This window comes from Rhinolophus sinicus, linkage group LG10 (assembly GCF_036562045.2).
Source record: "Rhinolophus sinicus isolate RSC01 linkage group LG10, ASM3656204v1, whole genome shotgun sequence".
NCBI lineage: Eukaryota > Metazoa > Chordata > Mammalia > Chiroptera > Rhinolophidae > Rhinolophus > Rhinolophus sinicus.
This window is the reverse complement of record NC_133759.1, coordinates 106921626-106948928: the sequence shown is the minus strand read 5'-3', so window position 1 is coordinate 106948928 and position 27303 is coordinate 106921626. Positions and strand designations below refer to the sequence as shown.

At 46.9% G+C, this 27303-nt stretch overlaps 2 protein-coding genes and 1 long non-coding RNA gene across 24 annotated transcripts in view; 2 read left to right on the top strand and 1 right to left on the bottom strand.

Moving 5' to 3' along the window:
- The first annotated feature begins 216 nt into the window (after positions 1–216).
- Positions 217–13072, top strand: KIAA1191 (KIAA1191 ortholog). Of its 18 annotated transcripts, none has more exons than XM_074313916.1 (9): positions 217–428; positions 1526–1635; positions 1897–1983; positions 4260–4438; positions 7141–7267; positions 9204–9328; positions 11181–11287; positions 11529–11620; positions 11728–13072. In XM_074313916.1, exons 3-9 carry the CDS (start codon positions 1956–1958, stop codon positions 11934–11936), a joined length of 867 nt encoding a protein of 288 aa, XP_074170017.1. In that variant the 5' UTR covers positions 217–428; positions 1526–1635; positions 1897–1955; the 3' UTR covers positions 11937–13072. The 18 variants fall into 18 exon arrangements, with proteins under 18 accessions (XP_074170017.1, XP_074170021.1, XP_074170022.1 ...); XM_074313920.1 differs by having other exon boundaries at positions 1526–1640; positions 1897–2002; XM_019716477.2 differs by having other exon boundaries at positions 219–428; positions 11478–11620.
- Positions 13073–13159: 87 nt separating this feature from the next.
- SIMC1 (SUMO interacting motifs containing 1) overlaps positions 13160–27303 on the bottom strand; it is a 46225-nt gene continuing 32081 nt past the window's right edge. For 3 of the 4 annotated variants that reach the window (XM_019716475.2, XM_074313914.1, XM_074313912.1), the window contains 4 exons: positions 26189–26317; positions 21348–21504; positions 21131–21215; positions 13160–14004 (listed from right to left, as the gene is read on the bottom strand). In XM_019716475.2, coding sequence (XP_019572034.2) covers positions 13703–14004; positions 21131–21215; positions 21348–21504; positions 26189–26317 — 673 coding nt within the window. In that variant the 3' untranslated portion in view covers positions 13160–13702. Of the gene's footprint in view, positions 14005–19586; positions 20080–21130; positions 21216–21347; positions 21505–26188; positions 26318–27303 lie in introns of those variants that run through there. The other variant, XM_074313913.1, reaches the window with a different exon arrangement.
- The window catches only part of LOC141567314 (uncharacterized), a 32809-nt gene continuing 31819 nt past the window's right edge, over positions 26314–27303 (top strand). For both annotated transcript variants that reach the window (XR_012489891.1, XR_012489890.1), the window contains exon 1: positions 26314–26855. This is a non-coding gene — a long non-coding RNA (uncharacterized LOC141567314). The remainder of the gene's footprint in view (positions 26856–27303) is intronic.

Below are 27303 nucleotides of genomic sequence, written 5' to 3'. Positions count from 1 at the left end.
GCTTAGGGGAAGCAGATGAGGTTTGCTCCTTTTCTCGGTTCTGCTACTTGTATGAACCCTGCCCGACCCAGCCCTTCGTGTAAAAGGATCCCTGCTCATTTCACCTCTGACTAGTTGACGTGTCCATAAAGTCGTGGGGCCCTTCGGATCATGGACTACAACTCCCATCATGCTCTGAGTGCCTTCCGGGCCAAGTATCGCGGGACGTAACGCGGTATTGGGAGGCGTCATCACGAAAGCTGCGGGTCAACCCCGCAGCTTGCGCTTCCTTGTCGGTGCCCGAGGCCTTCGGTGTCGCTACGGGTACAGCGTCGCTCACACCATGGCTCGGGGCCCGACTGCTCCACAGCCTCTCGGGATAGGTGGGCCCTCGGAGCCTCTTTAGTGCCGGAGCTCGGGCTGCAGGCAGCTCCGCGGCGGCGAAACAGGTAACGAGGTGGTCGGGGCCTGGCCGCTGGTGCTGCGTCCTCCGCTCAGCCTGAGGGGCGCGCAGCTGGCCCCTGCACCGTAGTTGCGGCAGGAGGCCTCGCCCCTCTCGCCCCTCTCGCCCCCCTCCCCCCTTTTTACCCCTCTCCCCTCCCTTTCTCCTCCCTCCGCGGTCCTCCTCCCCTTTCCCAGGCGCGTATCTCGGCTCCGCCTCTTGGCCCTTCTGGCGCATCCCCGCCTTGTGGGGTCCCCCAGTGGGCCACATCTGTCCTGTCGTCCCCGCAGCCCCGGCACGGGGCCTCGCCTCTGCTTCATCCGACCGGCCCACCCCGCCCCACTTCTTGCCTAATCCCTCCCCTCTTAAGCCTCCTACTTGCCTCGCCCGCTGCCTTTGTCAGGCCCCGGCCCTAATCTTGTCTTTACCTGCCTCCTGCGGTGGGAGAGGGGGTTGAGTCAGATTTGGCCTTTTCCATCTGGTAGGAGATGCTTGAGCTCTGCGGGGGAGGGGAAGTGGAGGTGGAAGGGGAGGTAGCTGGGTCCGAATGCTCCCCGCTCCTGGAGGATGGCTGAGCTTTGGTTTCTGAGATGCTCTTTAATGAAGAACAAACTCGTTTGCCCTCTGAGAGGGGCAGTGGAGCAAGCTGAAAAGCATGTAGCTCGGCTTTCTCAGGGCTTTATTTGAACTTCCCTGTAAAATGGGGGTGAACTATGTCTTGCAGTTGGCCCCCTGATCTGTGACCCTGGACAAATCACTTTTGTCTCCTGATTTTTAGCTGCCTTCTCCTTAAATTGGGGATAAATAATGCCTATTTTGCAGGGTTGCTGCAAGGGTTAAAACACAAGATAAGTATTGTATAAAACCCTCATCAATATTAGTCAGTGTTAGCAACAAAGAATGAATTTACCCACTTGCCCCTTGCTGTGGGTCAGGTTATTTGGACCCTATCCCTAACTTACTTAAAAACGAAAAAAAGAATAAAAATAAAAAACTTAGAATCCCTCTTGCAAGACTGTGAAGGGAATGCATGAACGTACAGGAAGGTGTTCAGCAGACTCTGACGGGCTGTAGCGTTCAATGCTGGTTGTTTGTTGTTCTTAGAACCTCTGGATGGATGGACTCTTTCCGAACAACTTCCGCTAATTTGCAGCAGCTGCTCAATGTTCCTCATTAATACCCACCTGTCCGCCTAATCACATCATTTCACTCCGGTAAGGTGGGTGGTCTTTTCACCAGGGGTAGCATCTTTGTCATATCATAGGTGTTAAGATCAGCCACAGGTGGGGTGACACCTTGGACTTTATCCTTTTTTTTTTTTTAATCTCCCTTGGCATGTTTCTCACTCATTGGCTGTTACATGTGGTTCAACCTTGTAAATAAGCCATAAAACTTTGTGTGCCTGTCAAAAGAACAGTGTTGGAGCTATTCTTTGGTGTTCACTGTAAGAAAATGCTTTTTGTTATTTTTATTAGGTGGCAGGGACTCAGCTCTGAAATCTATATAGAAAAAGCACCTGGATCCCAGTCTTTCAATGGCTTCGAGACAATCAGAAGTGCCTGGTAAACTTAATTCTTTTTGGTAAAGTCATGTTTGGGCTTAATGTTTTAAGCTAGACAGAAACCACTTTTTCTGAACCATATATTGATGGTTACTCTCTGCCACCAGGGAAGTACTTAGATTTAATGGATTGGCATCAGTTAAATATTATGTTATTAACCACCCAGCCAGGTTAGGAACTCAAAATCTAACTGGAAGGAGAGCAGTCATTCCACTCGCGTGTGGCAGATTTGTTACTTTCCTAAGGCATCAAATAAGAATTCAGAATAACTTGGGTAGTTCTTATACTATGTGCCACAATGATTATACTCACCCCCTTTTTGGGGGATGGGGGTAGGGACCTGGGCAAAAACTTAATCATGAAAATGCTCACAGCAACATTTAATGAGTCCTGGTTCTGTATAGGGCCATAATTTCTGGGTTATGGAAGTTATTGATACCCCCTTGGACTGTTTTAGTAGGAAAGAGAGTGATTTTTAATCAAATCTGAATCACTCAATTTTAGATAACCAGTGAAGAGAGACCTGCTTGTCTCTCAGGACTGCTGTGAAGATTAAACATAAAATATGTGAAAATGTGAGTTAAAAGCTAGTGATGAATAAGTATAAGTATACATTTACTATCCAGAAAATTTTAGAATCTCTATTTGCAGGAATATATTTCCTAGTAAATATTAGCTGATTTTATTTTTAGGAAGACTATTGGGAGGAGTTTTCAAGATGTTTTTGAAATTGCTCCCAAATTAAATGCAGTGATAAGGCGTCCCCCCATGTCTCCCAATATAGATTCCGCTCTAGTCTCTAACTTCATCAGCTTGCGTTTCAGTTTGTCTTTCATTGTTCTTGTGATGACCATAAACTTGCTGTAACCATCCCCATCCCAGGGTTGCACTCGTGATGTTGATGCTTTGTAGTGTGGGGAGCATGGCTTGTTGCATGCAGTGTGAGCGCTGGCTTAGATCTGTGTTCACGCCCCACCCAGGCTTGCTAGCTGGGTGTTGCCTAAGATCTATGCCTCCATTTCCTAAGCTGGAAAATGGGAAGAATATCTGCTTAGTGAGGTCTTGGTAAGATGAGGGGTGTAAGTGCCTGGCAAGGAAGGGTACTTGGTAATCATTTGCTTGTGTGTTTGGTTTGAGATAATGCACATACCACCAAATTCACCCATTTAAAAGGAATAATTTAGTGGTTTTTGGTATATTCACAAAGTTGTGCAACCATGACCACTGTCTAATTCCGTAACATCTTCCTCACCCTGAAAAGAAAAGCTCATACCTGTCAGGAGTCACTCCCCATTCCCCCCATCTCTGCCCCCAGCCCTGGGCAACCACTTAATCCCCTTTCTGTTTTTATGTTAATTGTTAATGTTTTTAATAGTAATAATGGTAGCTGCTTGGTCCCCTTGCTGTTTAAATGAAGTTCCTTGGCTGGTTTTGGACTTATTGCCACACAAGTTGATGTTTTGGAGAGTGACTGTATAATTTTAGCAACAGGCAAATGTCACACCAAAGGCAGGATCTGGACGTTTGCTTCTGCTGTGAAAGGATTAGCAAACAAACAACATGAGCTTTGCTTCCTGGTCTGGCCGCACTGAGAGTGCCCTTGAAGGAGGGTGCTTGCCTCACGGCGGGCATTCCACCAGTCAGGCCCAAGGGACAGGAATGGCAGGATCAGCTGACAGTGATTTATGGAGGGTCCGTCAACAATTTCTGTGCTGGTAATTGGCTCTGCTTTTTAAGTCATGCAGAACACTCAAAACAAGCGATGGTGCGGACGGTCTATCGTTTTAACTCTTCCTTGTAATCGTGCTCTTGTTTTCTTTGGTGAGTCAGGGAGGCAGAGGGTTTGCAGTTGAGCCCCAGCTGGCTGCTTTCTGTGTGAACTTGAGCAGATCACTTCACCTCTAGACACGATGGGAGCAAGAACTTCACAACCTCTGTCTTGCATGAGTTGAGAGCATTGACGTCGCCGTGGGGGCAGAGTCTGTCACATAAGGAACACCTGCTTTCAAATCAGACAGGACTGGATTTTGATTCCTTACTGCACTTTGACGTTGTGTGACCTTGTTGAGGTAAATTGTAGTTGAACTTCGGTGTCCTAGTCCACACAAGTGGATTAGAGCTGCGAGTGGGGTAAGAGGAAAACGCAAGTGTCAGGCATCCAGGAAGGCATTAGTGCGTCGGATTACCTTTCCTTAAATGGATTCGCGGTTCCAGAACAAGCTATTCTGTTAGTTCGCTCAGTTGCTGACCCACCCTGACAGGTGTCTCTGTTCTTAGCTCTTGAGCCCAGTGGGCCTCTAGGCACGATGTCCCTGCCCATCGGGATGTACCGTCGGGCTTTCAGCTATGATGACGCCCTGGAGGACCCTACGCCCATGACCCCTCCTCCGTCGGACGTGGGCAACGTCCCCTGGAGGCCAGTGATCCCAGAGCGCAAGTATCAGCACCTCGCCAAGGTACTTGACCCTGCCGACCGTGTCGGGCAAACCCAGCCCCTCGTGTGCCCCCGTAGCTCCGGAAGCTCAGTGGCTCCTGCCACCTGTACACTCGGCTGCCACGGATCCCTGTATGTGTTTTCTGTGCCTCAGCTGGAGTTGGGGGGTCTTTGTTTTTCTTTTTAATTCAAACTAGAATGACCATGTCTTCTATCCCAGATCCTTCTGTCTACCGCCTGCTGCCCCCCAGCCCCCTTTCCCACAGCATTAAATGCAAGCTGTAGTCTGTCGCTTCCCCACTGACCCAGCCCTGCAAGTGAGCTCAGATTTCTTGACATAATAGGGTGTTTGATGCCTCGAAGTCTTTGCTTCAGTTGCTCGATTGCCTGGAATGTTTACAGTCCCCATCCTGTCCTCCCCCACACCTGCCTGACAAATGGTATCCTTTGAGTCTTAGCAAACTTCTCTCCTGGGAGGCTTTTCCTCCATCTGCCCCGTAAGATGATCACTTCTCCCTGTGAGCTCTCCCTGTACCGCAGGCCCCTGTCAGGAGCCCTGTGTTACTTTCTCACCTTCCGTTATCTTCTTGAGGGGACGAGCCATTGCCAGTTTTGTACTTGTCAGCAATATTGGGCAGAGGACCCAGCATAAAGCTGGTTCCAAAATAATGTTCCTTGTGGCTGGGGGAAGGTTGGCTCTTTCCTGAACACGTTGTGCTTTTCGTCATGCTCTTCCTCCTGCCACAGAGGCCTTTCCTGTGGGTGTTCTCTGTAAGAGCAGCCCCCTTCCTCTGGCCCGTCCCACTCACAGACACCCACACCCCTCGTTAGGCCTCCACCTGCTCTTCTGTGCAGTTTGGCTTCATAGGTTCTCACATGCTCGTAGCAGGTGTGTTATTGAAGCTTGTGCTTCCTGCCTGCAGGGACTGTGTCTCTGTCCCCCCTGACTCTCCAAACAGCAAGAATGCAAGAAAGGTGGTAGCTGCCTGAATAAACTAGGCCTGCCAAGTTCAGATGAGGCCGTTTAACCTGCAGCTACAGTTTCCCTGAACTAGGAGCTATGTGACAGGACAGGGCAGGACGGAGTACACAGTGAACAATTAAAGCTGGCTGTGAATCCCCTAGTGCTCTGTGTATTAGCAGTAACCTTGGGCGCACAGCGTCACCCCTGGGCCACAGTCTCCATCTGAGAGGTGAGAATACTTTTGTCATGGCGGTGTTGGGGGGGTTAAATGGAAGAGGATGGAAAGGTTTGACATGCAGTGGGAATATGCCTGATACAGTGACTCCTGGCTCCCAACCCAAGTTTCACTTGTAGAGCTGTATTTCATCCTTCCTTTCTAATGGGCCCTCCCACACCCCTTCCCTTAAGCTCTCAGAACAGGAAGCTCCTTTCTACAAAAGTATCCCCTAGGGCTCGGGGGAAAATTCCCTGTGTCCATTATCTGCCGAAATCTGACCCAATCCATTGCTGAGTAGAAAACATTTTGTATAAGGATAGGATTGGCAATACTGGGAGAAAAGGACCCTGCTGGCAGCCTGCCTGCTGTGCGAAAGCAGCGGACTTGGGGACCAGAGCAGAAGTGAGGCTTGTGACAGTGCTTCGAAGGGTGGCACACGTGTCCCATTCATAAAGGCCGCTGCTTCCTTCACACGTCAGAGTGGGTTTCCCATTTGCGGTGTGCTCAGTTGGGACAGCTGCAGTTTGGAACAACTGCTCTCAAAGGACAGCTCAACCTGACTCGTCACGTGTTCTTTCATTTGCCCTGCCTGCCATCGCCCGAGTAAGGCAGCAGAGACTGAAGTTTTACTTGAGTGAGGTCACAGTTGACAAGTATAAATCCTGTTTTGTCACATGGATACAACATTTCAATACTTCTGCCCCCCTCCTTTCTGACCGATCTTTCCTCTCAATTCCTTTGGAGAAGCAGAGAACAAAGAATAAAGCCAGTTCTCTCGTCCCGCTAGTCCTGAGGTTTGGGTGATAGGAGGTGGCGAGCTCTCAGCCCTCGCATTACAGGTTAGGAGCTACATAGACTTTTGATTCGTTTTAAATGACCATTCTGGAACCTTTAGAGCCGTGGTCCTCAAAGTGTGGTCTTGGGGACCAGCAGCTTCAGCATCACCTGGGAATTTGTTAGAAACGTAAATTCTTGAGCCCACCCAGGCCTCCTGAATCAACTCTGGGCTGGGCCTAGTAACCCGTTTAGCAGGCCCTACAGGGTGTTGGTGTCCGAGAGCTGCTTAGCAAATGCCGTGGCCAGTTAAGTGAAAGCCAGTGTCCTGCCTGTGACGTGGTCAGAGCTTAGGAATAGGTCGTCATATAGTCTGTCGGAAAAGCAGGGCTGGGGAGGTGGGAGACCTGAAAGCTTCACAACTGGCTTTTCCCCACTTTTGTACATTCACGCTGTGCGTGTAATGTCTTTATGTCGTTGTTGTGATGATAACATATCTGATAGGGTGGAGACAACAAAGCCCTCCTTTCAAATAGCTCCTTACATATCAGATCAAAAGTATTTCAGTGGGGGGTGGCCAGTTAGCTCGGTTGGTTAGGTCGCGGTGCTCTTAACAAGTTTCCCGGTTCCATCCCCATATGAGCTACTGTGAGTTGTGCCCTCTTTAAAAAAAAAAAAAAAAAAATTCAGTGACTTCTTCCCCAAAGGAGTAAGGTTGGGTGTGCGATTCCGCACTCTGCTCAAGTGCCTCCTTGCCTCTCTTGAACAGGTGGAGGAAGGAGAGGCCAGTGTCTCCTCCCCGGCCATGACCCTGTCATCGGCCATTGGCAGTGCGGACAAGGTCCCTGTGGTGAAGGCTAAAGCTACCCATGTCATCATGAATTCTCTGGTCACAAGTAAGCACCCTGCACCCTCAGAATCAGAATGGAGTAGGGACGGGAAGAGGTTAGGGGTTCTGCGAACACCCCTGCCTGATAGCCTGTCCTGATAATGCCTGGCAGATGGCAGCATGGCTGCCAGTCACGTGTTGAAGCCAAACATTGGGCGTCTCAGGGGACTGAGGTGCACCCAGGTGTCTGCTGATGGGGTCTATTCCCGGCACCCATCAGTGTGGCCCGGGGCACGTTACTCAGACTGCTTCCCCCTCGTGAAATGGGGAGCCTGGCTGGCAGCTGGAGGGAGGGTTCGATGGCTCTGTGCTCAGTGGCTGGAGCGACACTCCGAGGCATCCCCCACCGGCCCTGTATTATTATTATTATGTTTTCATTTAAATGGCTCAGAGTTGTTCCCCCTCTTGGATCTTTCGAAAGTTCTGTGCCTGAAGCGCCTTTAGTCTTACAGATTTGTGTAATTTGTGGTCCAAATGAGATCGGATAAAAAAGAGCTTTTTTTTTTTAAAACCTTTTCTCTGAAAGTCCCCTCTGGTTGCTGTGGGAAGTTAACGGTTATTAGATACGCAGCTCCTCGTGTCAGCAGCAGCCTCTGCCCACAACAGGCACACAGAGCTTCTTGGTGGCTCAGTTTTAAAGTTAGAAGCCCTTGTTTATCTGCTCTGGGAGGGCATGTTTGTCAGGGGCAATTCCTGGAGCATTCACCCAAGAACCAGAAGTCCAAACTCTTCTTGGACTTTCTCTTATTCACATGTAAATGCACCATTTGAGTCAGCGACTACTGCTTGTATTTTGCAAGCTTGAGAATGTGTTCTGACAGTGTTAGAAAGCAAGCTTTCTCACTGTTCTTTTAGCTCGGTACAGCTTCGGTATTGCAAATACAGTACGTCCCATGGCCCAGGACCATGGTACCACTGTCTGTACCACTGTCACTCAGATGCGTGGCTTTTTCACTTTCACTCATGTTGAGCATGTGTAATAGCAGATACGGTAGACATGCCATTGTTTTCGGTTCACACTGCCATGAACTTTTGATGTTGCTGTAGTCTGATATTATTTTAAAAATAGCTGCATTTAAAATCCTGGTGTTGGTGTGCTGTAATGCATTAAGTCCTTTCCTGCCTTTTAAATTTTCAGGTGACTTCTTGGTAAGAGAGGAAAACACCTTTATACGTTTACGTTTTTTTCCCCCTGTGCTTCTATTTCTGATGGAAATTAAATAGTCCCTTTAGCAGGAATGTCATAAAGGACATCTGGTATCTAGACTTTTGCTCCACAGCTGCCACAGTCCTCCACATAGAGGTGTAGTGTGTAGTATGTACAGATTAAGCAAAACATTCAGCTGTCAGTCATTCCACAGTATTTGATTATGAGATGAGTGGGTCAGACTGCCCTGACCTTGACGTGTCTGTCTGCTGTGCCAGGCACCCTGAGCGCCATTTGCACACGCGACAAACACTGGTGCAGGAGACCTTGGCTAGTTCAAGGCATGTTCTCTGTGGTTTGCATCTGATTGGTACCTTGGTGCCATCCAACCCAAATGTGGCCTGTTTCTCTTTGGTGATGGTCTTTGGGTGGGTCATGAAGGTGGTGAGTCTCTTAGGAAACTGTATTTGTAGAATTTTGACTGTTTCTAAATGTCAGCTGGCTTCTCCATGTTGCATTTCCAAATACAAAGAGAATGTCACAGTGTACAAATTAGAGGCAGGTAAGGAGTGTCCCTGGAGGTCATCTGTGTGCCTTCAGAGTGACCGTTCTTCAGCTTGGTATGAGGGAAGGCTTCCTTCTGGTTACAGGTTCAGGATTACTGATGGTCTGGGGGAACGCTCCTCCTTGATGGTCAGTGTGGTCTCTGGCTTCCAGGGAGAAGAGCGGATATTTGCGTCGTTCATGTTTGTGATGAGAGTGGGGTGGGCATGACCGTCATCTGCTCTGTTCCCAGGACAGACCCAGGAGAGCATTCAACGTTTTGAGCAGCAGGCAGGGCTGAGAGGTTCCGGCTACACACCCCACAGGGGCCTCACCACCGAGGAGACCAAGTACCTTCGAGTAGCAGAAGCATTCCACGTAAGCTTGTTTCTTCAGGAGCTTTCCAAACACAAAGCCCTCGTTAGTCATAGGCTGAGACGTGGCTGTGGTTTAGAAGTTGCCAGCTCAGCTCGTTGGGGTTGTGCAGAGTGATGGACGAGATCTGGGAAGCGGCTTAGAGCCGCTTCAGCCCCACCTGTGGGGGTCCTTCCTGGCTCGAAGCCCTGGAGCGCTCAGGCCTGCAGGTTCTGCTTCTCCGTCTATGCAGTGGGGGTGTCTGGTCAGGAGGGTGAGATGCGCCCCTGCACTTGTGCACATGACGTGAGCACATCACGCACAGTAAAGCCGGTGCCAATCGATCACTTCATGTACCAGAGGGATCGACGGGCAGGGGGGAGAGGAGAATTGGGCATCTCAACAGAGGTGACACTTTAGCTGGAAAGGAGTGTCATGCTCTACGTTTAATTTTTTAAAAATTAAAAGCAAATGTAGAATTGGAATGTTTTTAGCTCTTTTACTTCTAAAATTGGAGTAAATGAAGAATAATTTTTGTTAAGTTTAATGGTGACCAGACAGCTATATGAATAAAATAATTCCAAATGACTTCATTTCAGGGACGACCACTTTATACTTAATAGTGCTTTTTGATTTAGGAATCACTCACATTCACTTCGTCTTTGTATTAATCCTTTAAGGTAGAAACTATTTTCCACGTTTCATAAATGAAGACTGAGGACCAAGGTCATGTATTGAACCAGTCATAGCGCCTGAACTCAAGTCTCCTGGTGCCTTTTCTTGTTGTTTTTGCCCTTCTGTATTCCAAAGTTGTCTGAGAACGTGGCTCCTGAAAGGGTTCAAAGGATCACGATACACGATACCTAGAAGGAGGAATAAGGAGGGTCTGGTGGTCTGTGGGTAGGGACATACGACCTTGTGGACTGTTGCGTTTCGTAATGAGCGTCACAGATGATTTTCGCTGGAAGCTGAGTTTAAAAACCACTGCTGTGGGGCATCAGAGTTGGGTTGGTGGCATTTAAGTTCTCAAACAAGACAAATGCTCCCAGAGAGGGCCACTGTCGCTCTCTGACACTGAGAACTTTCCAGGCTAGGTGTCAGTCAGAATTCCGGTCGAGCAGTTCACCCTGTATAATGGTAGAACTAACTTTGGCCCCGGTCCTGCGTCTTGGCCACACGAGTAGCACAGGTAGATGGCAGAAATGCCGGCTTACACAAATTGACATGTTGAGTGTTTGAGAAAATTCAGTCATGGTCATTTGTTTGGAGCGTGGCTTGAGCTGAGCGTTGGCAGACTAGACATGGAGCATGGAGGCAGCGGGGGAGCCTCGATCGAGAACTGGGAGGTAGATTTGTCTCTCCCCCAGCAGCCTGCTAGTCTGTACATTAGAGGTGGGTTTACATTGCGGAGGGAACCCAAGGTGACGGGTTACGGGCCAGAAAAGGGAGCGAATGGGCAGGCTCCGCAGAAGATGCTGGTAGCTGGTGTCTTGGCTTCGAGAGATTGGCAGTGGCAGGAGACGCAGTGAGGGAAGAGTTCCAGGCCCGACTTAAAAGACCCAGAAGGGCTGCAGCTTGAGTTCTGGCTCTTCCACTTCCTGGACGAGCAAATACAGGAAAATTAAAATCTCTAGTGTGGTGTTTTAGTATAGAGATGTTTGAGGAATGTTGTAGAATGAATACTTTTTTTTGAAAGATGGAATTCTATCTAGTATGGCAGAATCAAAGGAATATCTGTTCTCTAGTCCAAAATTATTCCACCTGTTAATGTTTTCCTTTTGCCCAAAGTTGGTGTGAAGCAGGTTGTTGATACCCAAACCTAGCTGTTGTGCATGGCCTTGGAGTTTTAAAAAGTCTCTCTTACCCATCTGAACAGACACTGAAACTACAGACTGGAGAGATAACGAGAGAGGAGAAGCTGTCGGCCTCAGCCCAGTCCACGCCGAGCAGCAGCCCCCACTCTTCCCCTAAGCAGAAGCCCAGGTGAGCCCTCGCTGTGCCCCTTCCGCGCAGTGTGCTGACAGAAGGCTAGTGCTGCGTATGAAATTGGGACTTAGCCTGTGGTTGCAGAGCAAGAAGGGGGAGGTGACAGTTTCTCATCTTTCGGCGTGAGACACTTCCAGAGGTGTAGGAAGAGGCTATATTAGGATTTGTTTTATTGTTTCTCTGCCAGAGGCTGGTTCTCTTCTGGCTCGTCCACAGCCTTACCTGGCCCTCATTTTAGCACCATGGATTCTGGAAGCGGAGATAAAGACAGAAACTCGGCAGATAGGTGGAGCCTCTTTGGACCAAGGACCCTGCAGAAGTCTGATTCAGGTAAGGCAGCTCCTTCAGAAGAGAACACGGTGTGGCAGGCGTCTGACCGTGTGTCTCGGGAGCTGCCTACTGATTTTGAAATCGTTTGCTCTGGTTTGCTTCTGTAGGAGGCTTTGCCACCCAGGCCTACAAAGGAGCCCAGAAGCCTTCTCCAATGGAACTGATCCGTGCACAGGCCACCCGAATGGCCGAAGGTCCATCAACCTTCCAGCCACCCAAGATGGACCTCCCAGTGATTGAAGGGAAGAAACAACCGCCACGGACCCATAATCTCAAACCCCGTGACTTGAATGTGCTCACACCCACCGGCTTCTAGAGCTTTCTCTTCCAGGGACTCTGGATCAGTGGCTGTCTTGCACCCGCTTCCCTTTCACCTTGGCTCTGACATAGGAAAGGTTTTGGTTTTCTTTTTGTTGTTTTGTTTTTTTCAAAACCTCTTAATCCGAGGCTAGAGATGGAGACATAATTGGTTTTTGAGAAACATTAGTGCAAAACTTGTCCTTGTGGAAGAAGCCATTGTGTATTGCTTTAGTTCAAAGTTAGACTCAATAATCGCAGCAGTGACCTAGGGGCCTCAATACTATTTCGGTGTCATTTAGCCTAGACCAGGTCTGTGATCACTGCTTACTAGGTAACTAGTGTTTGTGTTGTTCCCAGCCGAGGCCACTTGATTCCTTGACCACGTCAGCGTGAGCATGCACAGGTCGCAGACAGAGGTGCTCACTGGCCTGGCCATCCTTGGCCCTCTCAACAGGGCTGTGCTTGCGCGCCAGCCTTGTCAGTTATGGGGACCTGCGACCTGTTTGCCATCTGGGCACGGTTCAAAGCCAGACTTGGCAGGGAGCCGCTTCCTTGCCTCCTGGCACTGCCTCCAGGCCTGCTGCGGGAGCAGTCACGGGTCAGAGCAAACAAGCCCTGGTATCCTCTGTTGCACTTTTAAAGTGAGGTTTATTTAACTCCAGTTTGGTTGAAAACTTTCTAAGGCAGAAAATTCAGCCTGCTGGTTTGATCTCCACAAATGGATGTTAAGCTCTTTTACACAGAAGGTGGGAACGATGCTAGTGATCGTCTTGAGGTTCGTGTGAGTGAAGCCTGTGTTTCTCGATCTGATTTCCTTGTTCGGGCCTGAGAGGTGGGAGGAGGAGAAAACTTCTATATGCAATCTTTGCCCCCAAATGAGCCTCACACCTGTATACACACATCGCTTCCGGAGGAAAGGCACCGGGGGACGCACCTGTCCTCTCCTCCCTGTGGACGTGCTCAGTCATTGTCACGAATAGTCTCAAGTCCCCTGTTTGTGCTTTGGACAGGATCGTGTCTGCATAGTGGAGCTGGCCTTTCCATAGGGAGGCCTGCAGCCTCCAAGGATCAGAACAATTAATTTATTTGTCTTCTGTGATGCTGGTATCTCTTACTTATTTTGACAATAAAAATCCATACCACTTTCTCAAATGTGGGTGGCTGTTTTCTTTGTCCTGTTAAGAGTAGTTACTCCATTCTGCTACTCAGTCACGGAGCCTAAGCATGGGAAACTTGATATTTTGAGAAACCATTGCCTTTTTATTATCTCCTTTTAACATCATATTTTTTGTAACGTACTCATCCTTTTGTTGCTAACCCGCCCCCCACCCCACCCCCATTACATTAAATCTTAATACACTGGCCACAAAGTCCAAGTTCATAGGCAATATTAACAGGTCTAATATTGATGTTTATGTTCCATTAGGGAGAAATGAATACATCTTTCTCTTTTGAAACAGGTCATCAATACCTTGAGTAACAACATTGACGTCTAGAATTTGTTCCGCAGGGGGATTCTTTTTTCACATCTTGAATGGAAATGTTAAACATAAGCGCATACAGTAGTACCTGTTTCAAAAAAAGTATAAATAATTTATTTAAAAAATCTATACACCTTGTGTCCTTAAGCCATGTTTGAGAATGGGCTAGGATAGGATTATAAAAAGAAAGACGTTTACTAAAGAGAAAGTGGGAACCTACAGATACAGAAGCTAGGTTTGGTCCTCGACGAGCTCTAACTCCTTTTTATGCTTGTAGGACTTCCAGGGAGTTGCAGCTAGTTCAGGAGGCATTCTTGGTGTTCAGTGCGTAGAAGGACCTCAGGGGCTGCTCCAGTTCTCCGGGGGGCGGCTCTGCGTCGGGGTTCAAGCCCGCGGCATAGAAGAGCAGGAGCTTCAGCAAGTGTACTTTGTCTTGGAGCTGGGGGACGAGCGGCTCCCCCAGCATCTGGACCAGGCGGCTGCGGAAGGCCTCGATCTGCTTCTCCACATCCACGACGGTGATGTCGTCGCCTTGCTGCGGCTTGGGCTTAATCCTTTTGATGATCAAGTCTTTGCGATCGATCACCGAGCTCCGTAAGTGCTCTGCAAGAGGGAGAGGGTCAGTGGGGCTGCCCTGAACGGCGTTATTCCTTTAGGACTTACGATGAAGCCCTGCTTTAGGAGGTAGGGTCTGGGCAAAGGCTTGTTGACTAGTTACTGGGATACAAGTGAAAGGCCACGCGAGGCCTGTGGTAACTCCATTTCCAAAAGGTCCTTTTGTTCTTGGTTCTCTCTGGTCCTCAAATTCTTCATGTTAAAAAAAAAAAATCATATTCCATTTGTTTTTTCCCTTTGTTGAGTTAAATAGTGAATCTATATTAAACAATGAAACTATTTAAAATTAATATAACTACTTGAAAAATATTCAGGTGAATTTTGAATATCTTCAGGGAGATTTCCTAAGTGTGAAAGAATTACAAAGAAATATTGAACTTTTACTTACTAAGTTCGTTGGTTTTGGAGTAATAATTCTGTTTATAAGGAACCATTTTGTATATATTGTCAGAGAGTCCAAATGAGTAAATATATTTGTTGTTCAGAACAAGGGATCTCATTATGGGAGAGATTCAGTTATGGACTAGGAAGAGAGGGAGAATCCTGTGGGAGTGGAAACTGAGACATCAGTATGAACTTGTATTTTGTTTTTAATTAGATGTTATTAGCTCTGTTGTCAGAAGGGGCCTAGAAGCAGACATTCCAGTAGCAACCAGCATACTTAGCCCCCAGACCTGGGTTTCTAATACTGTTCCCCACTCCCCGCTAAGAAAGCAGAATCTGTTTTGGAGTAAAGGCTGATTCTAGGACCATTGCAAGGAAATTACAAGGTGAACCAAGGACGTCTTTACAGGGAAGTAAGGGAATGCTTAAAAACGGATGGGGACGTGTCAAAAGGACAAAGAATCCAGTTTGAAAGGGGCTCCTGTTGGCTACATTTTGGACATTGTGATCATAAAAATGACAAAAATGAATTATAACACACTGAATTTTAAAAAGTCTCAAGTTCATAGTTGAAAAAAGGAGGAAGAAGGGAAAGGTCCTTTTTTCCAGAAGAAGGCCCGTTAAATGTAGAAGGAATGTATAAGTAGAAAGTAACCCCTTTTCAGTCTACAATGATCAATTCAGGTAAGAACTCTTACTAGAGGTTAAAACCATTGAGTGAAACAAGATACTCCTTGAACAAGATACTCAGTCTCAAAAGTTCTCCCCTCCGGATTACTTAGTGTGTTTCCCCGAAAATAAGACCGGGTCTTACATTAATTTTTGCTCCAAAAGATGCATTAGGGCTTATGTTCAGGGGATGTCATCCTGTAAAATCATGCTAGGGCTTATTTTTGGGTAAACATAGTATAATAACAAAGCACAATGGAGAAATCTGATAGACACGACCTTAGTCAAGTGGTCAAACTTAACATCACCAATAATGGGACATCATACACTGTGGAAGGAGGGTACATCTTCACCTACTCGGTGGCCTTGCTGATAGGATTTAACATGAACCTGATCACAAGGAAATAATTAGACAACCCTAATTATGGACATTTTGTGACATAACTGGCCTGGACTCTTCAAAAATGTCTGTGTTATGAATGAGAAGTAAAGGCTGGGAGCTGTGTTAGATCAAAGGAGACCAAAGAGTTAACAACCAAGTACAATGCATGATAATTGACTGAATCCTGGTTCAAAACAAAACCAGCCAGGTAGAAAGGATATTGGGCCGTATGAGATGATCAAGGAAAATGTTTTGAGTGTGATAATGAACAATGGTATGTAGTAGAAGACCCTTGTTCTCAGGCTGAAGTATTTAAGCATGAAAGACTGGGATAGCACAGTGTGCTCTCAGCTGGTTCAGAAAATAAAGGGGGGTGGTAAGAAAAGTATCCAGACGGATCAGAGATAGACCAAATGGGGCACAATGTTAACAGCTGGGAAGTCAACACAAAGGGCATATGGCTGTTCATTGTACTCCTCGTTCAACTTTTCTGTAGGTCCAAACTGTAAATATTGGGGGGAAGTAAAAAGTTATAAGGGTCTGTCATTCCAAATCTAGAGACCAGCCCTCGTAAGGGTCTGGAAGTGTGTGGAGTTGAGGCCAAGGAGCATGAGGTCACATACAAGAAATAAGTGGAAAGAGGATGGGATGGCTCCCAAGGGACTGCACAGAGACCATTTCTCAGTGTCCTCATTTAATGGCGCTTCGTCAGTGGGTCATTACGACTGAACTATACAGTGTCCAAAATTTGCGAAACAGAATAAACTTATTTTTAAGCAGTGTATTTGGTTACATTTTCAAATAATATGCTCAATGTGTTTTTCCTCAACCTTTAGATATCTTTTCAGGTAAACTCCCTCAAAATTCATAGCAATCGATCTAACGCTAATCTGAAAAAAAGTACAATAAATACACTACAGTGTCCAAAAAGTCTGGAAACAGGAAGCAAAGCTGCCTTGAGATGCCATTACAGGGCCCTTTCAACATTCAATCAACAAACTTTTACAGTGAGCACCTACTATGTACCTGGCACTGACTAGACTTGGCATACAGTGGAATCAGAGACGGGCCCAGCCCTCATGAACTGACATTCTCATCACAGGAAGCCGGACAGGAAACAAGGCAACAAAACCATTATAGATTTGGTGAGTGCAATCAAAAAAGTTAGATGCTGTGATAACAGTAACATTGGGGAGATGAGGGAAGCAGCCTCATCTCCCCAATGTTATCCATCAGGAGGGGCCTTGTGGCTGAGTCGGGCAGGATTAGAAGGGCAGCCATGCAAAGGTTTGGGGAGAAGCAGTCAGGCAGGGAGAACAGCAAGTGAGGGGAGGGGAGGCTAGGCCCCAGATCAGAGGGGAGGCGATCCGGAGTTTCTGGGAAGGGGTTCTATTTCACTGCCACCAGTGGAGAATGGTCACAGGGACAAAAGCCTTTTAGTAGAATTTGATTTTCTTAAACAAGGCATGTGCTACTCTGAAAGATAGAAAAATGATTTTGAAAAAACGGAATTGGCTGAATAGTGGGGTAGGGAAGACGGGGCAGGGGCAAGAAGAACTTGCAGTTTGTTAAAAAAACACAGGAGGGCGGCTGGTTAGCTCAGTTGGTCAGAGCACGTTGCTACTAACACCAAGGTTGCCGGTTCCATCCCTGCATGGGCCACTTTGAGCTGCACCCTCCTTAAAAAAATAAAAGAATACAGGAAATTCAAAGAAACAAATGTCGGCAGTGCCCATCAAAGCACTGTCCAAGGGGGAGGAAGTCTTGGCCAGTGAACTTGAGATACCTGGTCCAGCTGGCAGGCAAGGCCTTGAACTTGATGCTTCAGTAGGGACAAGAATTGTTACAGCAGAGGTGGTTGTGGTAACTGAGGTGATTGATCAAAAGGGTTTAGCACAATGCCTGGCTCAAGATATTTTGGCTGTAGTTCCTGGATCAATACCACGGTTAGCTGTTAGCACTGTATCATCATCATCGTCACTGTAGGAATCTCCACCCTAAGTCACACCGAGCCCTTTATCTTCCCTGCAGACCTTTTCCTCCATTTATCTGCATCTCAGTTATGGCAGAACCCTGGGCGTCATCCTTCGGCCTCCATCACCCATGTCCTCAGACTGACCTTGACAGTGCGCTGTCCCCACTGCACAACCCACCCCCATGGCGCCATTCCCCTTCCCCGACCTCTCTGGTCCCCCCTCAAACCATTCACCACATATCAGAGAGAGCAGCCTGACTCTAAACCACTTGGATGGTTTCTCTTCACTCTTGGAATCAAGTTGAAATTCCTTAACCCGGCCCAGAGGCCTCGCGTCCCAGCCTTGGCACTCTTCCATCTCGTCCCCATCTGTTCTCTTGCTCAGTACGTCCCGATCCTACTGGCTTGTTCTGTGCTCCTTGGACTTGCTGAGCAACTTCCTGCCTCGAGGCCCTTGGACCTGCTGTTCTTTTCTTTCTGGAAAACGCTGCCCTCCCTATTTGCCTGGCTAACCCCAGTACTTCATATCTCAGCTGAAGTGCCACTTTTTCAGACCCTTCCCGGTCCCTCCAGCAGTCGAGGAGTAGGGCCTCCTATTCTGTGCACTTGTACTGTCCTTCACAGCGTTTATTTTAACAGTGATTATGTGACTTGTGGATTATTTGTTTAGGGTTAATCTCCACTAGACGAGAAGCGCTGTGAGGGCAGGGGCCACGTTGGTCTCACTGACGTTTCCTCAATGAGCCAGGCCCAGGGAAGGCATTCGGTAAATATTTGTTGCCTGGATAAATGTACAAAGTGAGCTGATCTTGCGAGCGCCTGCTTTTCTCCTCTTTGTGGACAGGGCTCTTTGCAGGAAGGCTGTGTGTGACTCCTCGGAATAAACTAGTGTAGGACTTCTGTGGGCTCCCCCGTCGGAGCTGTATGCACGGTGGGGTTCAGGTAAGGCATGCCGTTTGTTCCTTTAAAAAGTGTATGTTTAAATTCCTAGAATTCATAGTTTGAAAGTGTGAGGCTGTAGCTATTCACAAGCATCAGGAAAACTCATGGCACATGGCAAACATGTAATTTTGCTGAGGCTCCAACTTGAGCCTCACGGCCATGAAACAGTGTGCAGGTGGCTGTTAGCCAGAGGACGTGAGCTCAGCGTCTCGGTGGGGCTGCTCTGCCCTCTGGGGAAAGGTGGAGGCTCAGGATCGACTTCTCCCCGAGGTCAAGAGTCTGTACAAAAGTAATTTAACCACGTATAGAGAGTTTGGAAAATGGAAATTCCTTAGAATCTCACCTTCTGATCTCAACCAGTGATTTCCTAGAAAAGTAATTCCTTCTAGTGTGTTTTAATTGCACACAGACTTTGGCAACAGACATAAGTTTGAATCCTAGCTCTGCATTTACTTTTTTTTCAACCTTTGTTTTCCCATCCGTAAAAGGAGATGGCACTCACATTCACAAGGGCATCGGATGCTATAAGCCAGTGTATGTGAATTTACGTAGTCTTCCTTCCTCTCTCCCTCTCTTCCCTTCTCCCCAACCTCTTCCCTTCTTCTCCCACCCATGGAGCTGGACAACTCAGGCTGACCTCAGAATGCCCCAAACCGCGTCCTCAGACCACTTGAAAAGGCAGATGACTAAGGAGCCCTCACAGTGACATGCCCACTGACCATTTCAGGGTACCATTCCGCTGTGTTCTCTGTAGGACACTTTTCAAACTGCTGGTTCTAAATATTTTTTTCTCCTTTTAACTCTTGGTCTCCAAAGCGACTGGAGAGGATGCCAAGGATAAAACAGTGTTGGAACACAGCCCATGTGTTCAATGTACTGGTCTGAGGCCTTCCTCACCCTTGTTCGAAGCATAAGAATATTCTGTAACAAAACCAGACCCCATGTCCGTGTTAGGTCACTACTGCCCATGACCCAGGTGTATTCCTTGGGAAGCAAAACAGAAATGAGCAAGAAGTGTTAAAGGTGAACTTTAAAAACAAGCTGCTTTAATATTCAACTTTGTGCTAGAGATCCAAAAGGAACAATTACATAAGCCTCAGTGAAGCTAAGGACACGAGGAATTTGCCTTTGGGGCTTTGTCCTAAGACGTGTATGTACCGTTCTGTGAGCGTGCTAAAAATGCACAAACAGTACAACCACATAATTGTGGCCTTGACGATGCACTCTGTTCAGTTTTAGTTATAAGAACCTGAAAGGGGAAGACCCTCATGGCCTGCTCCTGGCTCGGCAGACAGGCCCGCTGAGATTCACTCGCATTGAATGAGCGCTGACTACTTTTTTCTCACGCCCTTTGCAGCCAGCCTTGGCAGGGTAAATATGACCATCCCCCTTCAACAGAAGGAAGAAACTAAGGTCTAGGGACATAGAGTTAGCTGCCCAACGCAGAGCTAAGTGCTGAGGTTGGAATTTAAGCCGTGACATTCTGTCTTAAATCCAGTGTTTTTTTGAAAGTTCCCCACAGCAGCTCCCCCAGTTGTAGGCCTGAGAGGGTGTAAGGGCTGTGTGACCTTCCCAAGTGCCATTACGGAGCTAAAATCCATCCCAGCGTGATCACGCCAGGTAAATGCTGTGTCCGTACTTTCTCCCTTTGTTTGAGAAGAAGTTGCAGACACTGTGGCCCGCTATCCCTCAGTACTTCCGTGTGGGTTTCCTAAGATCAATAACATTTACTTTCATAAGCCAGGACAATTATCAAAAATAGGAAATTTAATAGTAATACAATTTTATTATCTAATCGATGTAAATTTCACCAGTTATCCCAATAATGTACTTTGTAGTTTTTTTCCCATTCGGGATCCCATATAGGGTCATGTTTTTCATTTAGTATTCGTGTGCTTTTGTTTTTGTCTTTTTTTAATGGGGAACAGTTCCTCTGTCCTCCTTTGTTTTTAAGAAATTGGTACTTTCGAAGAGTACAGGCCAGTTATCTGTGAAAGGTCCCTCCAGATGAGTTTGTCTGATCTTCCTGTGATTAGATTTAGGTCATGGATTTCTGGTAAAAACACTACAGAAGCGATGAGGTGCCCTTCTCAGGGCGTCACTCAAGAGGAATGCCAGTTTTCTTCCCTCTAAAGTTAGTTTCTCCTTTTGTAATTAACAATTGCATCAGCTTCCCAAGAGCCTCATTAATCCTGGACCAATAAATCCTCCTCACTTGGAGCGGCTGTCGCACCACTACCCTGGTCGGTATTCCTCTCCCGAGTGTGAATCAGCCTCGCTCTTCCAGCCCCTATTGCCCACTGGCTTCGCTGTGGTCTCGGCAGAGCCGTGCTGACAGACTGTAGGGCGTCGCACACCTGTAAGATGTGCACGTCCCCCTTGCCACTGGTCTGCTCTGTGTTGGCGTCATCCTGACAGGTGTTGGCAGTGTCGTCAGCAGCAATCGACCCACCAAAGACACTGCAGTGATGGCCCGGATAAGATGCCAGGCAGGACTCATCAGGTTGTCACTGAACACTTCCCAGTTATGGTGACTCGTGCTTATCTACACAGCCTACCGCCGTGAGGACCAGTGTGTCATCTGCCATAACGGAAATGTGGGACTTCTTGTTTCTAGCTGTGCCACTGCTTGTTCCTTATCGGTACAACCAAGGAACAAGCTTTTCGTGAGCTGACAAGTTGGAATCCCCTGTGCACCGTTCATGCATAGTAATGTCCACCAGCAGACTCCCGCACCATCTTTGTGAACAGATGCTCCTTACCTCTTAAAACATGCTGATAACTGGATAACAGAAACTGCAGGTGCTCAACCAGCTCGTCCCACGTCTGCCACTGGCTTTTATCTGACTGCGGAGACAGTGAGAGCACTCAGTAATCAATGGCCTCCTCGGCGACAGGTTTTGTAGTTTGCATGTAGTTTTGTACGTTTACATTACCCTCAAGCATTAGGGGAAAGGTTCGAGGCAGGGAAACACGTACCTGACACTTGAGCAGTGACGTGGAATTGTTCAGAAAATAGAGGGTCTGGGCCAGAGACAAGGGCAGGCGGGTGGGCGTCTCGCAGCTGTGCAGGAAGATGATCTCCAGCACTTTGCAGCGCAGCAGGTGGCTCTCCATGGTGGTGAAGAACATCTCTCTGTGGGGAGAAGGCGCTGCCCGTCACAGCCAGCATTGCAGGGACGCGTGCCACCATTCCCCCTGAAGGCGCCCGCCTGTGCCCCAGGACAGCGACGGCTAAGAAAGGGTATGGTGCACGCCCCCAAAACCACAGCGCTTGTGGACAGGGCCGAAATGAGTTTGTTCACAAATTTACAAGTGCCAGGAGCGGGGACAGTGTCTGACATTTGGACGAGACATGTTTAGGACACATTAAAAAGAATGACTTCGTACCGTGATTAGGAATTAATGCCGAGAATAAATATGTCCGCACACCCACGCTGTGCCAGCTACTGTGTGGCACAGCAAAGACTAGGAGGATGAATAACAGCACTGGTCTCGAACAGCTGGCAGCTGAACAGGGCGAGAGGGACACAACCAGGGTCAGCACAGGGCAGGCCTGGTGCACAGGTGCGTGAGGTGCTGTGGTCCCAGAGACACAGGAAGACTGCAGGCAACCGGGAGCAGCCTTCTCAGCGAGGAGCATCAGAGACGGCTCCAGGCAGGACGCATCTCAACAGAGGGAAGAACGGGGGGCAAAACCAAAGCAGTAAGAACTACACAGCTGTGGCCCTGCAGCTTCTTACATTTCAAGTCTAGGACTTGAGAGTCCCAAAGGGACGCTTGCCCTTGGCTGTGGCGCCCTGCCCCGGGCAGTGCTCGACCAGCAGGGACGGGTTGGAGCCTGTTCAGAGGCCTAGAGCAGGAGGGCTACACAACGGGAGCGGCGCTTCAGGAGGGCGAATGGAGCGCGTTGTTCTAAAAGGGATGTCAGCTTCCAAAAGAAAAAAAATTATGACTCTCCGATGCACAGTGTGCTTCCCTGGGCTGCCTGAAGGATTTGGCTGCAGGTTTGGAGTGGTCCTGGCCAGGTCTGCTCGCCAGAGCAGTGCTGGGAAGCACACGCTCCAGAGCGCAGGAGCGGCAGCACGAGGAGCAGCCGGGCTGCCCGTCAGCCGGCAGCAGAGCTGCCCCACGTCCAAGGGCCCTTCCTCCTACTCGTCCTGCCCCTTTGCAATTCTGCAACATCTGGAAAAAGGGGGCTCTTGCACCACTGCCATTTATAAAAATGATAAGTAACAAAGTATTCTTTTTTTTTTTCCTTTCCCTGTGTTTTTCTACTAGGCACATACGTTATTTGTGTAAAAGCGAAATTTAAAAAGCAGAATGAGTATTTTTTAAAACTGCTTTTTACTATTCAAATTTTTTAAAAAGTCTACAATATTTGTGAAAAATCCGTTTTACCTCTTTAATGTTTAAAAAATCATTCTCAATATCCTCTCTGAAAAATTTTCTTTTTTAACACAAAGAACTCCAAATGATTATAGTTGAAAGATAGTCCCTAAATTCTTTTAAAGTCTAATTTCTGCCCTGATTACTCTCACAAGACAGTTTTCCTATTCAATAGCCTTTTATTTCAAACTGTATTTTCTCTTCCAATTTTTATTCCAGGGCCTGTATGTGTCCTTGTTTTATACTCTACAGATGGCAAACTCAGAGCTATACAGAGGACAAGATGGTCATTTTAATGTATTGGACATAGTAGGAAATGGAGGTACAATTGTCTATAGCAATTTAAATTTAAATTTTAAAAACAAGACAGAGGAAGGCTAATATCCAGATTCAATCTTAACAGAGTAGCAGGTATTGGATTTACCCTCCTGTCAGACAATTCTAAAATGACAAAATACATGGAATAACTTTCCAGGTATTGGACTAGCTGCTATAAAGGACTGTTGTTCTCGAGAGAAGGGAAACAAAGGTGCTCAACCCTACATTTACCCCAGATCTCTTGCTGGGGATACTTTCTAAGACAGAGGAAAGTGTGGGTCCCAAACAGAAAGCAGTGGGCTTGTGGGGCAGAGGAAGGAGAAATTGGAGTTCAGGACGTCTGAGGTGGGTGCTATTTGCATCAGAGAAGAGGGAGCTCAAGAAATGTGTGTAAGGGGCCCCCTTGGCACAGGTGCAGGGAGAAACTCCAAAAGTCTAAGAGAACAGCCACTGGGGGGAGGGGCTGTGGCTGAGTGGGGATTCTGGAGCTTTCCCACTACTGAGAGACCCTGGGGCTTCAATAAGCTAGAGTGAAGAGGCCTCACTGAACACCTTGGGCCGTCAGCTGAGACCCCAGAAGGACTAAGCCTGAAGGCTTGAGCCCTTTAATGAGGGCTGCTTTAGAACCACCCTTACAAATCCTAGAAACAAGCCTCAATAAGAGAAAGTTACTCTGCCAGCAAATCGAATGCCTGTGAGAATAAAGCTCAATACCCTTTAAAAGAAGACAGCAAATTTCAGACTCAACGATGCAGGCATTCACAGTGTCCAGCACACAATAAAAAATGATTAGACAAGGAAAACGCAGGAAAATGTGATCCATACCCAGGAGCAAAATGTCCAGGAAAACAGACTAACAGGTGACACAGGACTTTAGAACAGCTATTATAAATAGGTTCAAGGTTAACCAACCAACCAACCAACCAAGATGTACATAATGAGTGACTAGATGGGGACTGTCAGCAAAGAGAAATGGCAACTATAAAAACTGCAACACCAAATGCAGGCCAGAATGCAGAGGGACCTCATCACTCATGTATTGCTGGTGGGAATGTAAAATGGTACAGACAGTTGGGGAAAGAGTTCGGAAGTTTCTGCAAAAGCTAAACAGGTAACTATCATATGACACAAACTCACACCCTTTGGCATTTATTCCAGAGAAATGACGACTAATGTTCACATGAAGATTTGTATGTGAATGTTTATAGCAGCTTTATTCACAACAGCCCCAAACTGGGAACAATACAGATCTCCTTCAGTGGGTAAATGGTTAAAAGAAATCCACAGTACACCCGTACCATGGAATACTATTCAGCAATAAAAAGGAATGAACTACTGACAGAACAACCTGAATGACTCCGGTGAAAAAAGCCAATCCAAAAAGGTTACATACTGTATGATTCCATTTATACAAAATTCACTTAATGGTCAAAGACTGAATGTTTCCCCGCTAAGATCTGGAACAAGGCAAGGCTGTCTCTCATCCCTTCTCCAACATTTTACTGGAGGTACAGCCTCATGTAATAAGGCAAGACGAAGCAGCAAAAGCATACAGATTGGAAAGGAAGATGTTAAACTATTTTATTTGCAGACAATATGACTGTGTGTGTAGAAAATCCTAAGGAAACCACAAAAACATTCCTATTAGAATGAACTTAACGAGGTTGCAGGATGTCTATATACTATCCATGAGCTACTAGAAAATGACAGGTCACACGGGTGTGTGCGTTTGTCAAAACTCATGGAATGATACTTATGTAAATTAGTTTATATGATTTAATTGTGTGTCAATTATACCTAAACTTTAAAAAATTAAGATAAACCAAGGTAAAGGCCATATTAAGTATCTCCTAGTATAATTTGGGTGGTTGCCAATTTGCCCCTTCTGAGAGAGTTTTAAAGTAGGGCCAGGTTTTATTTAAATTGTTTTTGTCTCTGTTGAGTCTGAATTTGTTTATATTTACCCATTCCTTAGATTTCTCATCTCAGCAGAATCTGGGCTTCAATGAATGACTTAGGTAGGAGAGTTGGACTCAGATGAAGCAGTCCTGAAACAGTGGCAGCACAAGCGTGGCATCTGTGCACACTTCCTCTGACTGACCACTGTACCCTTCAGCCTCCTTTGAACCGTGAACGTGAGAGTAAGCAGTCCTGGGTTTAAATTTGGATTCTGAATCTGATTAGCTCTGTAACCCTGGGCTAGTTAGTTCACTACTTTGAGTATTTTTCTCGTTCATTAAATAGGAATAATGTTATAAAGTTTCACGGAACTCTGAGATATCATAGGGACCCAGTAAGTGCTTGCCTTAATCGTAGCGGGGCATTTTAATTATTTCTTCATTACAGTACGATTTGGTATGACATTTTCTTTAAATAGAGGAACGAGAGCTGTACCAGAATAGTCTTGGCTGCCAACTGGGAGCTTCGGGGATGAGGATGAGAGGCAAGGAGCCAACAGATAATTTTCCCAGGGGTCACCCCTGTACAATGGCTCTCTCATAGTTACTTCCTGTACCAGCAAGTGTTCATGAATTCATATTCATTCCAGTTTATTTTTCTTCCTTTGGATTCTACAGTTACTGGTTCAAAGAAGGAATCATTAGTTCTAGCCAAGAACTCTATTTCTCTATCTTCTAATGGAATGCTTTACAAATTCACCCTTAAAAGAACTGAATTTCTTATTCTTACTATCGGGTCCAGGTCCACACACTTACTATAGGTCCAACCCTATTCATTCTTGGGTCACCTCTTCTCCCCCTAATATCAGAAATGCCTGTTTCATTCATCCCTCAAGCCTTCAGTGAACAGTTACGCCAGGCTCTATGGCTGAGGGTCAGGGAAGAGGGTCACGCTAAACAGCTGAATCTTGAAGGATGAGTGAAGTTGTAAGCCAGAGGGACAAAGTAGGAAACGTCAGGCTCCATTTAAGGTATCCTACCTCTTCCCAAAAAGTTATGCCTTAGTTGCAAATAATAATAAGTTGAGAACGGCTTTCTTCCACCCACTATCCAAGAGCTATCCCTCCACCTCTTTTCCACCTCAATTTATTACGTGGAATTTTCTTTTGAAGTTATGTACCCAGAATATAAAGCGTAAACACAACTAAGACTCACCTCTGACTCCTCTCAGGAATGTCCAGCACAAACCCAAACATCATCTCAGCGATTTTATTGGAGCTGCAGGTGGGGGTCCGGTCTACCTCCACGGCGATGGACAGCATTCTCTGCAGCTGGCAGACAATCCTGAGTCCAGAACACAGAGCCCAAGTGAGCAGGAGGCCCAGCCAGGAGCCACCCTGCTGGCCGGAGGAGGCCCCCACAGACTACAGGGTCTTGTGAAGCACACACTAGGTCAGGGAGAACTACTCAAGCCATCAGCATGCTTGGAGTTAGCAATGTCACCTACCTGAATCCCTTTGCCAGATCATACTATCTGAACCTCTCAGAACCTGGGGTGAGCTGCAAAAGCAAGCTGCTTTTAAATTCAAAAATAGAAACATACAACCTTAAGGATCTAGAGAACTGTAAGGATCAGCTAACCTACAACTTCTCAATTTTACAGATGAAGAAACAGGTCCAGAATGACTAACAATTACTTGAATTTCTTTGATCCGGGGAAAAGAGATATTTACCATAGAGTTTTCTCCTGTTACTGGTTCCTTTGCACTAATCGTTTACTAAGACTCGTCTCAGAACGTCAGCTGGTGGAACGTGACCCTCTCGCCCATCAGACCACACGAGGCTGACGTGGCAGAAGGAATCCGGGCAACCCCTCAGAAAGGTGAGCCTGGCCTGAAGCTGCCTTTTATAACACGCAGTATTATTTGTGAGGGAAGAAAGGGCTCTGTTTTCAGAAAATGTGCAGCCGGTGACACAATAGGTAGACCAGGGGTTTTGGCATCCATTCTGGGTCTGCAATGACAAGCTGTTCAACTTCTGGCAAATTACTGACACTACCTATTTCATAAAGTTGTGAGTGTTCTGTAAGATACATGGCAGACGGGCACTCATGGTGACTGGTAGCGCCTGTCGTTGTTAAGACAATAATAAATCAACTGTTAGAGGGCCCTATTTTTATTACTACTATTTATTTATAGTAAATTTACTGTTATTGTTTTTTATATGAGATCAGCTTCCATTGAAGGAACAGTGTCTGCCTCTCTTGGATCTCCCAATCTGCCCAAGTAAATGCTTCATTGTCCTAAAACATTCTCCTTATAGATACAAGA